Source organism: Poecilia reticulata, chromosome 20 (genome assembly GCF_904066995.2).
Source record: "Poecilia reticulata chromosome 20, P_reticulata-male-v2, whole genome shotgun sequence".
NCBI classification, from domain to species: domain Eukaryota; kingdom Metazoa; phylum Chordata; class Actinopteri; order Cyprinodontiformes; family Poeciliidae; genus Poecilia; species Poecilia reticulata.
Genome location: NC_088849.1, coordinates 26,183,342 through 26,200,309, shown reverse-complemented (window position 1 = coordinate 26,200,309; position 16,968 = coordinate 26,183,342). Strand labels below are relative to the sequence as shown.

Sequence of the window (16,968 nt, the reverse complement as noted above, 5' to 3'; positions counted from 1 at the left end):
CTTCCCCCCTTTCTGTAAAAGCAGCAGATTGCTTTTTCAACCTTCTTGTCTCCATGCACTGCAGAAGCCAAATATGTGATATATTCCCTCTTTGGTCACTAGATGGCGCTGTAGGCTCAAGAATATGAGTCAAGGGGGCAACAGGTATCAGGCAGATGATAAACTCAGAAGAGCAGACAAGTTTTTTGAGCGTTGTGTGATCACTGTTGTTGTTTCCTTTTGGAGTTACTGATTCTGTGCTCTTCATCTACTCAGAGTTGAATAAAGTGGTGAATTTCTATAAAGATCCCTGGGACTGACTTTTACACACCATAACTTGTACAGCACTAGCCGCCTAGCATGTCACTAGTGCAGAACTAGGCTGCATACATCTAAATGATCATCAGATTTAATGAAATATTCAGTTTTAATGCAATCAGCACAAAGAGCTGAAAACAGAGTCAGTTTAAAGAAAAACTATTTACAGCAGCTGGAAAAACACAGATTTAGTTGACAGGAAGATTTATAAAACCTTAAATGTCCAAATCCCAACTAAAGATATTAAATTGGTCCAACAGACCACAGAAGAAGCTCTGATTGGACGTGTTCAGGCTCACCTGGAGCACAGCTGCTCTGATTGGCTGTCAGCAGTCCAGCTCCTGTTCTGGGTCTTTCTCCACACTGGGGGCAGGAGGAGGGTCCAGATGGAGCAGACTGGTCCCAGCAGGACCTGATGCACTGTCTGCAGAACCAGTGTCCACAGCTGGTAGAGACTGGATCCACCAGAACCTCCTGACACAAAGCACAGCAGGACGGCTGCTCCTCCTGACCAACGCTGCTCCTCTTCCTCCCTCTGTGAAGACATTTCTTCATCACTGAAATAGTTCACCAACAACAGGCTGGAGCCGTCCTGGTACCAGAAGCTGAGTCAGAACAGAACCTCAGAACATTGATGATCTCTGGTTTGAAGTGTTTCATTATATCTGGTGTTATGATGGATATTTCTCTGGTTGTATTTGTCCGTCTGAAATCTTTATTCTGTCTGAGTAGAAAACTGTTTCCATCAGAGGCTCAGAGACCAAAATCTGATTCATAAATAGATAATTATCACATGTACAAGTCACTGATTTACAGTCCTTCTACATTCTGGACTTAGACCTGACTGAACTTTGTGAATTATGAATTATCAATTAGTATCCATACTCCATTAGTATCTGGATGATGTTGTTTGTGGAAACACATAACCTCCACATAAACCTGTACATAAGGTTTCATAAGACAGCATGAAAAGTGGAGACACTAACAAAAAACTGACTAACACTAGTCCATCTTGGCATCCTAAGCAGCATCCTCATTCCATTATTGTAATTCACTTTGAGTTTCTGTAAACTGCTTTGTTTATGCCGTCTCCATAAATGAGCAGTATACAAAGGAGTGCAGTATGCTTTAAAGAGAGCCACATTCACTGAGACAGAACACATCCTGAACTTGAGTACCAGCATATTGGCTTGTGCTTACTTTAAACAACATTATTGCCTGTTAATGTCCAGGGATCTCACGTATAAAAGAGTGCACAGTTTTCACACCAACACGGACAAATTTAGAAAAGTGCGGCGCACAAAAAATCCGGATGTATAAAGCCGTGCGCGCACGTTACTGCTCAACTTTCCTTTATAAACCCAATTTGCGGGAAATAAAGCAGCTACTAGTCGGGCTGTCGCCTCCATAAATCCATCCATCCATTTTCTTACACCCTTGTCCCTTAGTGGGGTGAGGAGAGTTGCAGCTGCCTCTCCAGCTAACGTTCCAGGCGAGAGGCGGGGTCACCTGGACAACAGTACACCCATCCTTGGGTTCTCTGGACCTACGGGCCTTGTAGAAACGATGAACAAAAATGCCACGGCCACAGCTGTGGGTCATTCATGTCCATCATGTCTTCACATTCAGCAGTGACATAAAACAAGCTGAACAGTTTGAGTTGAATCTATTTTGCGACACGCCACTGGCTTCCCCAGTTAATCAGCCAGATAAGATATTAAGTGTTTATTGTTGCAGTTTAGTTACAGTCCATCTTTAATGAGTCCAGTTCCTGATTTATTTAGACCAGGGGTGCCCAATACGTCGATCGCGATTGACCGGTTGATCGCGGAAGGTTTTGAGCCGATCTCGGCAGATGACAATCTTAACGCCGCCAAGACGCTGAGACCAGCACTTCCTCTTCTGACGGACTTATAAACGACAAACTTGGACTAATTACCTCGTTTGTTTGTGAGCATACGTCACAACAAACATCAAATAGGACAAATATATTTCATTAAGTTTTAACTAATTCTACCGCGATAATTATGTGAAATTAAATCAATTATATCCCAACTTCCGAAGATTTGCCTTTACCTTTTCTGGGCTCTTTGGTTCGTCCTGTCAGTCTGTAGTTTTTCATACTGAGGTCATCAAACCAAATTTCAGATCCACCATGACTGACTGACACCTGCTGGCGTCAGGTTTGCAACCAGCTTCTGACTGAGAAACCAGTAAGCTGCTCCCAGTGTCAGAATCTCACTGAGGAAGAAACTGGATTAGGTTTTCTGTCACATTATTATTTCTGCTATAACTGATGTATATTCGCATATAAAATAAGTCAATAGAGTTTAATTTTCAATTTTTATGTCTTTGTGTCATGAGGTAGATCTCAGGCAGCTGGTGAGAGAAAAAGTAGATCTTGCTCTCAAAAAGTTTGAGCACCCCTGATTTAGACGGTCAGGTTTCTAAAATGCTGCGACAGACTGGTGACCTGTCCAGGTGACCCTGCCTCTTGACCGGAACGTTAGCTGGAGAAGAACCAGCAACCCTCCCGACCCCATTAGGGACAAGGGTGTAAAGAAGATGGATGGATGGGTTCCTAAAATGCACTTGATTCCGAGTTCCATCTGGTTCTGCTTGTTTTGTCTGTTTCTGGGTTTGCTTGTCACCAATTACATATGCAGAACGTTGGCTTTACACAATCTTCTCTGATTAGATCAAGATGTTTAAAGTCTAATAATTTCATTTAAGAAACTATATTGTCTATAAGTGCTGAGCAAAAATGTTTTTTAAAGGGCTTTCACATTTTTACATCTCAAAATATCTTAATTTAATGATGAATTTACAGAGGAGATTTTAGTTTAGAACCGGTACCAAGGACCAGAAATTTGACCCAAATGTCTAAATACATATATTAAAATTTTAAAAAATTATTCAGGGGGTTAACTATTTGTTCATAAGACATTTGAAGACATTTTTGGCTCTAATAGAATGTGATGTATGATTCCGTCAGGTCTGAGGACGGAGGAGGAAGATTTGCAGCAAATGGACCAAAACTGGGAATCAAACCTGACCTGACCTTTGACCTCCACTTTATATCAAAGTTTTATTAAACTTTAGTCTCTAACCAACATTACTGTAATTGTTCCCACAGACACCAGACCTCAGTGGAGGCCTCAGTTTGTTCTGTTCTTCAAAGATCACAACTGAAACAAGAACTAAAATGATTTAAATGATGTTTTGGTCTCCATGAATCAGTTTCTAAGCTGAAATCAAAGTTTAAATCCTGGTTGGTCTCTGCAGAGTCAAATGAATCAGTTAGAAACTGGTTTCTTACTTCCTGTCTGAGGGTCCAGGTTCATTACTGAAGTCTGGAGGTTCATCGTTGGACCAGTCACTCCTCACAGAGGGACAGACGGATCCTGCAGGTTCTGCTCTGTCCTCCTTTAGGTCCAAATCTTCCATCTTCTGGATTTCAGTGAGTCTGAAAGAGAAACCAGTACCAGTCAGTTCCCAGTGATCCAGTCAGCAGAAAGTTGATCCCATCATGTGACATCTGACAGGCGTCAAAACTTAAAGACGTTTATTTCCAGAGGAAAAGTGACAAACTTTCTATTCAGAGCTTTAAATGACAGCAGCGCAATAATAAATCTGACATTAAACCACTTTTACACAAACAGAGAGATTATATTTAAACAGCTGCTCAGATTAGTTCAAACTGTGACTGAAAGGTTCGGTCTGTTCTCGCTTCTCTGACCCAGAAACAGAGAAAAGCCTGAAAACGGGTCAGAACCAGTTTTATATAAAGTGTGTACTCACTGGATCTGCTGCTGAGACGTCTGGGTCACAAAATGGAGACCAAAACTGATAGAAAACTTTCAGTTTCTGTATCATTAGATCAGCTGCTGATCAGTCAGCTGACTGTGTGCGCATGCACAGGGAAGCGGTCCAGGCGATCTGTTCCGCTTCATACAGATGAGGAGGAATTGTCGTTTTTAGACAATGTGTACACTGTAAAAAATATCTGTACAATTTAAAGTAATTTTTAAAAAATACCAACAGTTACAGACTGTAACATCCAAAACATTATAATACAGTAGAAAATACATGGAATTACCAAAACTCAAGAAACATAAATTTCAAATAATTTTTACAGTTATTAAATGTAGAAAACAGAAATTTATTGTGAAAATATTAGAATATGTAAAACTAATTGAAAAATACTGTAATATTACCAGCAGTTAATTATCCTAAAATTACTAATCAGACAAAAATACAAATTTTGCTGATTTATATCTATGATGTAAAACCATAAACTAGACTAAAGAAATCATTTTAGAGAAAAGAATGCTGGTATGATATTTAGGTTTATTTTTTAATAATGATTTTTATTTATAATGTCGTTTATATATCAGATTTAAATCTCAAAGGACGCATTCACACGTCGGCCCTTCTGACCAACACCAGCAGGAAGGAGGTGAAGTGTCTGACTGACCCAAACGACGAGGGCGGGTCGACCAGAACCGATCTGATTCTCAGGCAAACTCCCACCGCCGACGCCATCGTCGTTTGTAACGTTTGTAGAAACCAAGAGGCAGCAGGACAACGAGGCGTCAGACAGTTTTCATGATGTCGTTGTGTTGAACTGCAGGTTTAATTCAGTTTCTGTTATTTGTCATGTAAACTAGAGTCTCCAGTTTAACTGAAGTTAACTAACTTTAACCACCTGGTAAGAAATGTTTCCATTAGTTTCTGTGAGCCACCATGTTTATTTACAAGCATTGCAGCTGGAAGGAAAGAGACATTTTTACTACATGGAGAAATTAATGCTAATTTTTCCAGACACAACATTTACATTAACGTTTCTATAGACCCGAAGTTTCATGAGAATATTTAGCAGTTATTTAATATAGATATACAGTATTTAGATGCTTCAAGTATTATTTCAGGTCTACATTAGACTACATAAGCTCAGAGTTATTGTTCATGGCAGCAGCAGCTTTTTCAGGTTTGGTTCTCATTCATTATTAAACGACAGTTTTGTGTCAAAGCGATAAGTTTGGACAGCAGTTATCTGAACCAAACGCTGTTTCAGTTCATTTACAGAAGGAAAACGGACCTGAAACAAAGATTCTGAGTTCAACCAGCTGAAGGGAAACAGCTTTTTAACCCAGAGGGGTCAGAGGTCATGTAGCCTCTCAGCCATTAAAGCCTCTGTTTGAGATGTGATGTCAGAACAAAGACGAAATGATTTTTTCACATTAGAGCAAAAGAATAAAACCTCTTCATGACCTTCTGATGTTCAGGAACTAGAAAAACCTGGGAAAACCTGGAAACTTTAAAAACTCCAGCAGAGCTGCTTTCTACAGCCAACACAGAAACCAGATCAACATGATAACCAGCTCACCGCTACAAGCTAACGGGTCAGAACCACAGGCCCCGCCCCCAAAACACCTGCTGTGATTCATCCAATCATCCGTCACACGCCTCTGGAAGCTCCGCCCCCTTTCAGGTTCATCATCTCTCCATGTCTTCATGGTCCAATAAGCAGCAGAACCACTGAAACCAGAACTGCTAGAAAAACCTACAGGACTCCGATCATAGCAGTGGCTCAGCCAGCGGTGGGCGGAGCTTAGCAGTCAGGACGCATCATCATCATCAGCAGCAGCAGCAGCCATGTTGGATCCACCAGAGAACGCGGCTCTACTCACGCGTTGCAGTACGGCTTCTTATCGTAGCCTTTGTAGTTCTTCATGTTCAGGGTCATCTTGCAGACTTCACAGTGGAAACATCCTTTATGCCAGTTCTGATGGAAAAACACAAACAGTCACATGATTATTGATTATTGATCAGCTCTGATCTAAAATCCTCCTGAACCAAAACCAGACGAGTCCAACAGTCGGATCGAGTCTTTCTGAGCCACAGACTTTCTTCTGATAACTTAAAGTCCAGCTGATCAACATTTCTCAGGTTTCTGAAGGTCAGACACGATTTGTTCACATTTATTCAGTTTATTGAATGAAAAATATCTAATTTATCTCAGTTTGACAGAAAACAGGATCTTTAATAACGTTTTCACTTTGTCTCCGTAGAAACAGGAATATCTGGGGATTCTTGGTGTTTTTCTCTCCACTTTTCTATTTTCTTATAATTTTCTAGAACAAATAAGATCCTGAAATGTTTCTAAGTGTCGATCTGGACGGGAAAATATTCCACCATCTTGGATCCGCTGGCATCCTGCAGCTGGAAGCTGAAGCTCCCAGTCGCCATCAGCAACCAAACCGTCTCCATGACAACCGGTCATTAATCTGCAGCTACAGGAGGCTAACAGATGCTAACAGCTGCTAACAGATGCTAACAGCTGCTAGTTTCTATAATTTCTGGTATTTTTCAAAGTGTGGCTATCAGTGTAAATGTAGTTTCTGCCAACTGGAGTTCCTGGATATAAATAGATTTGCTCAGACTGGAACAGCAGCGGCTGCTCAGTCAGCTCCTTTGGCTCTGGCAGCATTCAGCTCAGATCTTCCTCCATCTGCTCCGGATCAGGATTATTCAAATCCTTAGAAAGTGACTCAGTTCTGTGTTGGAGATGTTAACACAGAGCTCTGACTGGTGGATTCATCCTCAGCTGACAGTCAGAGACGCACAAAATGATCAGAAAGTGAAGAAATATTTCCTCAGATTATTGATTGTTTCTCTTCTGGATGTTTTCTCTCCAAGCAGCCAAAGTTCCTGTTAAAGTCTCCTGGTCCAAACGTCTCCAGACTCCTGAACATTTCCTCCAGGTTCTTCTCTTGCTGCTCATTTTAAACCCTCACTGCTCCTGTTTCATGCTCCAGGCTCTGCTCTGCTCATTATCCTGCTGATCAAATCATGTTAAAAAGCATCAAGAATCTCCCAATGCGGGTCAGAACCTCCAGACATCAGCAGACACCAGAACTCTCCAGGTTGGACTTGGACATGTCTCTGGTTCTTCCAGTCATCAGTCGTCTCAGTGATTCAGCCTGGAGCAGCAGGGAAACCCAGACATCTGACACTCTGACGGGATTCCTCTGCTTCTCATGGACCGGTCCTGGAGCCAGACGGCCCGGCAGAAAGTTCTGGGTCTGTCAGTGGAACCTCCAGAGGAAAAGGTCCAGAAGGTTCTGATACCAGACTCTGATGGATCAGGTGGTTCCTCTGTGATCCACTCTTCTTCTGGTGTCAGCTTCAGGAGAGTTTTAAAGAAAATAACAAGTGATAAAAATCAGCAGCTAACCTTTTACTGCCCCCAGTGGGCATTAAAGGAACTGCAGCTGCTCCCCTTCAGCTGGAAATCACTCAGAGCATTTTAATAACCGGACAGATGAATAGTTTTCTGCTGGGATCTGAAGTGAGACGAAGCTCTGAAGATGATCTGATCTGGAGGTTTTCTGACAGAAGGATCTTCATCTCTCCTCACTTTGACTCACCTGGTTTCTCTGCAGCCTCTTTAAATCTCTGCCTCCAACAATCATTCATCTCAGAAAACAACAGATTCATCTCCTCATTTCAGACACTCCTGGCTCCAAAACGCTCTGCCCAGTGAATCCATGGTGAACCAGTTCAGACTGGTTTGTTCTGCTGGTCCCAGTAGGAACCAGGAGATGTTTGTTGGTTGGAGGATGAAAGTTGGAGGAATTATTCTGAGCGGCGCCGACATGCTGCTGTGTCATCTGACGCCTCAGAACAGACAGAGAACATGAAGCTGCTGAAGATCAATTCATAATTTAACATCGTTATGCAAGAAGCCGCAGAAAAGTTACACTGTAAAAACTAATTCAGAGTTTGGTGTTTGGTAGAGTTTCTGCAGATATAAGAATAAATCAACACATTTAGTTACAAATTAATTTTATTGTTCTTTATCACATATGAAAACTTCAATGATTTAAATGTAAAGTGATAAATATGAATGTTATTGTAAATTTTCCAAAATGGAAACATAATGGATGTTTATTTTGGAAATAATTGAAAAATTTGACAATAATAAACAGAAATATCTTAATTTGAAAATCAAAAATGCCAAATTTTCCAATGTTACAACCACAAATACCAAGTTTTAGAGTTTACTGCTGCTTTTCCTCCATATATTAAATTCAATTTCATTAATTTTAAGAATTTCTTTCCAACTCCTGAACATCGCTTTCATCAGATCAAAATTTATCAGCCTACATTGACTGAAATTTTCCTTCACGTTTTTGTTTTTTCTTAAAAATGATTAACTAAATAAACTTTTAACGGTTGATATTCTAATGTAACGTTTTAAACAGGTTGTATCAAGTCATCATTATTCTGTAGCGTCTCCAGCTCCCACCTTGTCCAGGCAGCTGACTTTCTCCGTGGGATAGACGATCTTCCCGCAGCGGGCGCACGGCGGGTTCATCCTCCGGACCTCCTCTGGACTCTCCGGCCGGTAAAAGTCCGTTTGTTCCGCAGAGACGGAAAGAGAAAAAGCCGCTCCAGCTGGAGTTGAACCGTTTTTAAAGAAACAGCCGCTGAGAGAGAAGAGAGAGGAAGTGAGGCTGTTTTCTCTGAGCGGAGCTCCGAGGCTGGATGAGGCTCACACTGAGCTCAGGAGTCAAGCTGGAGACAACCGAGCCGGAAGGAAGCAGGGCCCGGTCCTTTCAAACTAAGAGCGGAATTAGAGCCATTAAATGGAAGAATAAAAACGAGTTTACCAATGAATAAGAGTTGAATACGTTTATTGTAAAAAACAAATGATGCATCAAACCACAACTAAAAATATTTTTATTGATGTTTTTACAATTCATCAATTTCCTCGATTTTTCCCAGTTAGACTAATGACTAAGTTTTGGATGTATAAAATGGCTGAAGACTAAAAGCCTTTTTTAAAAACAAAACAAAAAAGTTATCCAATAATAAAATTTAACAGTGAAAGTACTTGTCAGGGATCAAACAGTACAAAATGCAGAACACGTGTGTTGAATTAAAAAAGTGGGTTTTTATTTACCCAAAAGTATGAACAATGGTTAACATAATTAAACAGGCATGCCAATAAAAGAGGTCTGTGTGGCTTACCATCAGTCCTCAAAGTGATCTTACATTTCCTCTTATTAATAAACTAACCTGTTGCCTTCCTCTGTTCTGATTCTTTCTCTCTTTTTCTCTAATCTCACAGCTAAATCACATGAAGTTTGTGTTAATATTATTTTATAAATGAAGCTACATTTTCAGGACAACAGTGACATGTCATTTTGTTAGTAACTTAAACTAACCTGCAGGTTGTTTCACAAAGTAGGATCATGAAATCCAGGATCAGAGATAAAACCAGATACAGCTTCACAAAGACCAAACCAGCTCAGGAAGTGCTGCTGTGTCTATTCAGGTTTAAATAATTCAGGTGTATCAACAGATTTCTTCATCAGATCAATGACGTTGATCATAGATTCAGTGATGCCATAGTAGATGAATTGAGTGCTTTTTGTCTCAAGTTTAATTTGATTTTCAATTTATGCTCCAACAGGTCGATTCTCACACTGCTGTTGGACTAAAACATGGAAAGACTTGCAGGTTTCTGCAGAAATTTCTCCCTGTTTATAGGCATTAGAAACCTTCAGTATTTCGGTTTTAAGCATTTCTGTAGTTGGAAGAGTTAAACTACAGTTCCCATGATACTGTTCATGAGTTTTAAAGCTGAACACTTTGTTTTTGTCTTATTTTATAGCTTTCCTTGGCTGAAATCTAACTATAGCCTTTACAAAACATTTTTATTTCATGAAAACTTGTTTTTAAAAAATGTGTTTATTAGGGGTGCGCCGATTTATCGGTGCCGATTTCCTTAATTTTGGGAGATCGATGATTGGCCAATTTTCACATATGAAACCGATCTTATTCACCAATGTTATCAACCTCAGCAAAGGTCTAAAAATCAATCAGTGTGCTTTTTTCTCCCATGAGAGAGGTTTGACTGACAAACCGGCCAGCCAGGTAATGTCTGCACATTTACGGTAAACAATAGTCACCCCACTGTTGCCAATTCAGCATTTTACTTGATATATTGAGCAACATTTTAGATAAAAAAAATGGTATAGGCCAAAATCGGAATCGGTAAGTTAGGCTTTTCAAAAGATTGGTAAACGGCAATTGGCCAGAAAACTGCTATCAGTTCACCCCCAGTGTTTATAATCAACATTTAAGTTGACCGTCGTTGTACCTTAAAACTCAATATTTTCTGATTTATAGAATAATTCTGAACAAGATGGAAATCTTTTATAACCATAACAAATGCACTCAATTAGAAGCTATGCAATTTAGGATATTTGAACATGAAGCATCTACGGTATTTTAATCTGCAACAGTGAGAAAATGATTTACAGACTAAAGCTGATCAAAATCATTAGTCACAATCAAATGTAAGTTCAACAGATCTACAAACAGAGTAAATAGATTTGCTAAAATGTTGAAAATCCTGGATATTGAGTAACTATATAAGTTACAGACTCACACGACCACAAAAAAGGTACCACTATGTTTCAGTCCACAAAATACATAAATATTAAACATTAACACATTTTCCTTATCCCTAAGTAATATTCAATGATAATATTGTATATATCTAATTTTCATATCAATTTTAGGAAATTATAAAATCACTCTGTAATTTATATTTCTAAAATAAATACCTGCATAAGTCAAATTCTTATTCTCTGTAGTTCACAGAGCTGTTGATTGGAAACATCAACAAGAAACTGAAACAGTAAAAAAGTTTCTAAACTGCTACAAGTAAATGGAGAAAAATGCTGGTTTTTCCAGCTGGGTCCAAAAACATGGAAAGGATGGGCAAAGAAATCACCAGAATTTAAAACAGAAGGATGTCATCCAAGAAAGTAAAAAACATCTGACAGAATAAATGACAGATGAGCAGCAACAGTTATGTGGCTGAACTGTAAGAAAACAAGTTTCCAGCGCGGTGAAAATTATCCATCAGGCTCTGAAGATGACTGAGTGAATACAGGTTTTAGGGATGAAGGATGAATCAATGATGGAAAGTTTCCTATCAAACATTTAAACACAGTTGTGGAGAAACGAGCAGCACATTTTCATTGATTGACGAGGGGCTCCTTACTGATAGATTTAAAAAGTTAATGAACTTACTGTTTATTATGGAATATTAGAGAAAATCTCTCAGCCTGTCATTGATTTATTTATGTTTTATGCCTGAGGAGTTATATTACAGAACGACAGATGAAAGAATGAGTTCGTCAGAGCGTTACTTCAAACAGAAAACCATCTTCTAAAATATAAGAATCTATTAACAAAATACTTAAACTCAGTGAAAATACTTCAGTCAACAAATTATATAACCAAGTTAGAACTATTTAACTAAACGACTAAGTAAAATGAAAAGATAAAACTATAGTAAAGAAATAAAAAAGAATGAAAGCAACAAATAAGAAAACAGTAAAATAATTTAGTGATGTTTGTTCATTGTGAATATGTTTATAAACATATTTTGTTTTGAAGCTAAATTAGCTTCAATACTAATTAAGAACAACAACCAGTTTACAATAAAAACTGAAGTGAAAATCAAACTAATTACAAAGTACTAATAATAAAGTAATCTTTAAAAAATAATTTGCTTGGATTAATTTGGATAATTAATTCTTAATGTTGTGTTAAATCACTACAGTGACTGATAGGATGGAGTGATAAACTACTAAAATGGCGACTTGAATGAATAGACAGACATGATGATGTCACATGTGGGATTAGAGGAATCAAAATTATTTAACGATCCTTTTAAGCACCATTAATACAGATGTTAATATTTGAATGAGCGCTGGCGACCAATTGCTTTGTGACCAGGATGCTAATGCTACTGACTTAGCATTAGCATATCTTTAGCATTAGCAGCTGAGCTGACAGTTCTAGCCTCATGTACTCTGTGTTGGCTTTGAATGTTTTTTTCATTTGTTGTAAACTGGAGCTACATTAATAAAATAAGTTAAAAAGATCTAATTGTCAACTGACTGTTACAAAAAAAAACTAAACAATCCAACACAGAAACTTCAACAAATTCAAACCAGTTCACACTATTTCACAATAAGAGTCCACTATTTAAGATAAAAGTTTTGTCCATAATCAATGATTTTCATGTTTACAACAGTTTCTGACATGTTTTTGGGTTTATGACTCCATATCTTCCCCTTCAGTTTATTATTTACTGGTTTGGTTCCACTTTCTCACAGCTCAGCCCCACATGTCTACAGAGAAACGGGTCGAGCTCACAGAGGAACCGGATCATCTCAGAACTCGCATCGGCTCCTTTCCTCCTCACCGTGTCGACTAAAACTCGACCTTTGTCTCCTCTGACCTTTTCCGCCTCCACCGCCTCTCTCTCAGAGTCACTCAGGACTTTTTTCTCCAGCAGTTTGTCCAGCAGACTCTGCAGAACCGGTTCTGAAATCCCATCGATGATTCTGGTCCGGGTTTCCTTCAGCTGCTCATCAGAAGGCAGACCCGGTTTCACTCTGTGAGCTAAAAGACAAACACGTCTCTCCCAAACGCAGCAGGAGGTTTCCTTCTCCTTCACACTCAGCTTAATGTCTCCTGTGATGCTGCTGAGAATCACCTGGATGGAGGTGAAGTAGCTGTTGTAGGATTCTGGGTCAAACTCTGCTTCTGTGGGCTGAACCAGAACCGATTCTCCTGCAGGGCTGGTGGACAGAGAGTAGGTCTCCTTCGGACGCAGTTTGCAGTTTGGAGGAACATCTATGAACGTCTCCAGCCCAAATAATTTCCTCCTGGTCCGCTTCAAATCCCGGATCACAATGTTCCCTGGAAGAAGCAGCAGATTCAGGAAGGAAGTGACATCAGGATCAGCTGGAGGTCTGTAGAACAGCAGAACCAAGGCTCGGACCGGGTCAGGAGGAGAATCTTCATCCTTGACGTTCCCAAAAGCAGAAAACCCTGTGATGCTGATGTGATGCTCCTTTTTACTTATTTTTTAAAAAACTTTTTTCTTCCTCCCTGTTATATTCGTGCTTGATAAAGACCAGATGTTGTATAATGCTCACATACTTTTATTAAAGCATCTTTTTAGAGGTCTGTTCACACGGATTGCTCACAGGTGTCACATCTGACTCTATTGTTCTATTCTCTATCTTTATACATGACATGAACTCATACTCGCCACCTAGTGGACATAAACATAATTCACTCAATCATGACACTCCCCCCTAACCTTTTTCAATTTAACATCCCCTTTTTTTAATCAAATATCAATCAAGTCTTCACCTTCAATTAAAAAACAAAACAATTTTAAGGAACTGTTTCATCTTAAAGCTGAACCTTTAGTACTGTGAGGTTTTTTTTAAAATTTTCCTTTAAACTTTTCTTTCTTTCACACTTCAGTCTTTCACATTCACTAACTCAAAGCTGTTATTTAAAAGCAGAGAACGTTCTGCAGATCTGATATGTTGAGTCAGAATTGAACTTTTTGACTTTTCTCCTGACAACATTAACTGTTGACTTTAAAGTCACAACATGTTTTACTGGTTATTATAACAGAGATAATTTAGTGTGGAAATATAACTTTCTTTGGTTAGATGTAATGAAATATCTGTTCCATCTTCTTCTGATGTCTTCCACTAGACCTCCACTGGTCTAGTCAAATCATGAATAAGGACATGAAGCACATGAACAGGTCAGACTCTGTCGTCACCACAGACTATAACATGTATTAATGTGAATGTTCTGGTGTCGATCTGGAAACTGGAAAATGTTTTTCAATGAGGTTATTTATTTATAAGGACAGGAGCAGCTTTAAATATAGACAATAAATCTGATACTTAATGTAACAATGACAGATTTAAATTTTAATCAGTTGATGAAAAACTGCTTAGAAAAATCTGAACACTCAAATTTATACGGATAGTTGTAAGAAAATGAAGAACAAATGAAACAATATTAGTCTGAACTGTGAAATCTGCAGAACTAAACAGATGATTTAACATCAGAGACGTTTAAACTGAGGTTTGATTATGTTAACAGATAAAGACGTAAAAAAAACATTTTAGATTTATTTCAACAAATCTGCCTCTGTGGTTGTTGGATGTACAACACAGTGAACAGGTCAGAGGTCAGAGGTCATTTTCTCTGTCTGTTTAGAATAAGAACTAAAGTAAATATCCGTCTTTTGATTCGAACTAAAGAAGTGAAATCAGCTGCTGAACCTTCTGGTTGATAAAATCCATCAGATTCTTCCTCACATCAGACCCAGATGTTCAGAGAGAAACGGGTCGAGCTCACAGAGGAACCGGATCATCTCAGAACTCGCAGCGTCTCCTTTCTTCCTCACCGTGTCGATTAAAACTCGACCTCTGTCTCCTCTGACCTTCTCCGCCTCCACCGCCTCCCTCTCAGAGTCATTGATGACTTTTTCCCTCAGCAGATTATCCATCAGACTCTGCAGAACCGGTCCAGATACTCCATCCTTGAAGTCGATCCTTATCTCCATCAGCTGCTCCTGTGGACTGAGGTTCTGCCGGGTCGGTCCACTGGATCCTCTGACTCCAGCAGCAGAAAGACAAACCCGTCTCTCCCAGACGATGCTGGAGCTGCTGTCCCTCAGAGACAGACTGATGTGTTTCATCATCTCCTCATAAACCACCTGGAACTTTGTGAAGTAGTTGTCATAGGATTCTGCATCAAACTCTGCCTCTTCGGGCTGAACCAGAACCGAGTCGCCTCCAGGAGAGGCAGACAGAGAGTAAACCTGATTCGGCTGCAGTTTGCAGTCTGGAGGCGTCTTCAGGAAAATTTCATTATCGTCTAATTTCTTCCTGAAACGCAGAACTTTGTTAAAAACAACGTTTTTCGGCAGCATCAACACATTGATCTCGTGTTCCGACTCAGAATCAGCTGGAGGTCTGTAGAAGAGCAGAACCAAGGCTCGGACCGGGTCAGGAGGAGAATCTTCATCCTTGACGTTCCCAAAAGCAGAAAACCCTGTGATGCTGATGACGATGTGAGTCTCTGTGATCCTCTCAGGCCTGATAAACTCCACGCCTTCATCATGGAGGTGAGCGACTGACAGGAAGTGACATGGTCCTGTGGATCGGACCTCACAGTGAGGGAGATGAAGCCGAGCCACAGACCGCTGCTGGCAGCTGATGTCAAACAGAGGTCCTGCAGGCTTCTTGCCATGTGGGCTCAGTAATCTGCTGTTCCAGGGAACGACCCTGTAAAACACGTCTCCTCCTCCCGTCATGTCAAACACCAGGCCGCTCTCTCTGCACTGGTACCGGCCTGGACCGGAGCACTGGAACCAGAAGGTTTCATCATCTGGATCCCCACAGAAACCAGGAGTGAACTCCTCAAAGCTGCTCTGGAGCTTCATGCTGGGTAAACTAGCAGCTCGGGGTAAGATACTGACGTCTAACAGATCCTGACTCCATGAGGGACAGCTCTGAGACAAACAGGATTTCATCCTCTCACTTATCTCTAGGTGTTGCAGCTGCTCATGAAGGTCGGCCGTCTGGGTTTCAGCAGGTTTGATGTTTTCTGATGCAATCAGAGGTTCAGTTACATCAGGGAGAGTTTGATCAGCCGCTGGTTTGATCTCCAGAACTTCACTGGTTCTGCTGCTGTTCTCAGGAAATGGATCCATTTGCCAGTCAGTATCCAATAGCAAACAAGACAAACCTCTGGGCTCATCGTTTAGACAAGGTTCAAGTTCAAACAGAAAACCTGGCTTTTCCGGATCCAATCTGAAACTGGATCTCCTTTTCATCTGACCTCTTCTACGTGTTGATGGTTCAGAATCATCCACACCAGAAATACGGTTTATTTTTGGCAATTTTGATTTTCTAACCAATCTACTTTGACAAATTAAGTTATCATGTGTCTCATGAGCATCATAATATCTTCCAGTCATTATTTCTGGTTTTGTTGTCGTTTTGCAGCAACAGAACCAGGAGAACCTGTTTCCACATTTGTCTTTTCTTTTAGGCATTTTTGTTTTCCTTTAAAAGTCCAATAAGTGAATCCAGATGAATGTGAGTTTCTTTGAATTATTTAAAAAATGATTCATTCATTTTCTTTCTGGCTCCTCTTTTAATGGACCTGGGAAAAGAAAAAAACATAAATCATCTTTTGTCCAAATGAATATTTTCCTCGTGTCATTTCCACATCCAGATGGTCAGAAGATAAAATAAAATAAAATAAAATCTAATTTTAAGTTTAATGTGTGAATTATTGCTCATTTATGAAGAACAGATTTGTAAATCCTGCATCTGTCCAAATGTGTCCATCAGTCTCTGGGACTTTGATATGAGACATGAACTGAAAACGTCTCCAGGAATCAAAAACATTTGATTTTTTACATCTTATTACAGAATCTGGACCACATTTAACATCTCAAGTTCAAAACTTCTAACGTCAAGAATAATCAAATATTTTTCCTCAGCATTAAACAAAAAGGATTTTTATTTATTTATTTATTTATTATTATTATTATTATTATTATTATTATTATTATTATTATTATTATTATTATTATTATTATTATTATTATTATTATTATTATTATTCAGTTTCCACCAGAGGGGTCAAAGGTCACATAAACCAAATTAGATGAAGAAACTGCTGGTTTGAACTGCAAGTTCCTGAATAGAGTTTATTTTAACAAATGACTGTTTACTTTCATAA

At 39.4% G+C, this 16,968-nt stretch overlaps 2 protein-coding genes across 4 annotated transcripts in view; both read right to left on the bottom strand.

Annotated features, from left to right (window-relative positions):
- The window catches only part of LOC103457017 (protein NLRC3-like), a 39,195-nt gene extending 30,274 nt beyond the window's left edge, over window positions 1–8,921 (bottom strand). For all 3 annotated transcript variants that reach the window (XM_081601856.1, XM_081601858.1, XM_081601857.1), the window contains exons 1-4: window positions 8,612–8,921; window positions 4,099–6,085; window positions 3,617–3,763; window positions 597–832 (exon numbers count right to left, since the gene is read on the bottom strand). In XM_081601856.1, coding sequence (XP_081457982.1) covers window positions 597–832; window positions 3,617–3,744 — 364 coding nt within the window. In that variant the 5' untranslated portion in view covers window positions 3,745–3,763; window positions 4,099–6,085; window positions 8,612–8,921. The remainder of the gene's footprint in view (window positions 1–596; window positions 833–3,616; window positions 3,764–4,098; window positions 6,086–8,611) is intronic.
- A 61-nt stretch (window positions 8,922–8,982) lies between these two features.
- LOC103457028 (uncharacterized) lies at window positions 8,983–16,446 on the bottom strand. Its single transcript, XM_081602025.1, has 2 exons — window positions 14,528–16,446; window positions 8,983–13,258 (listed from the first exon to the last, which is right to left on the bottom strand). The coding sequence occupies exons 1-2, from the start codon at window positions 16,271–16,273 to the stop codon at window positions 12,479–12,481; spliced, it is 2,526 nt and encodes an 841-aa protein (XP_081458151.1). The 5' UTR covers window positions 16,274–16,446; the 3' UTR covers window positions 8,983–12,478.
- Between the last annotated feature and the right edge of the window lie 522 nt (window positions 16,447–16,968).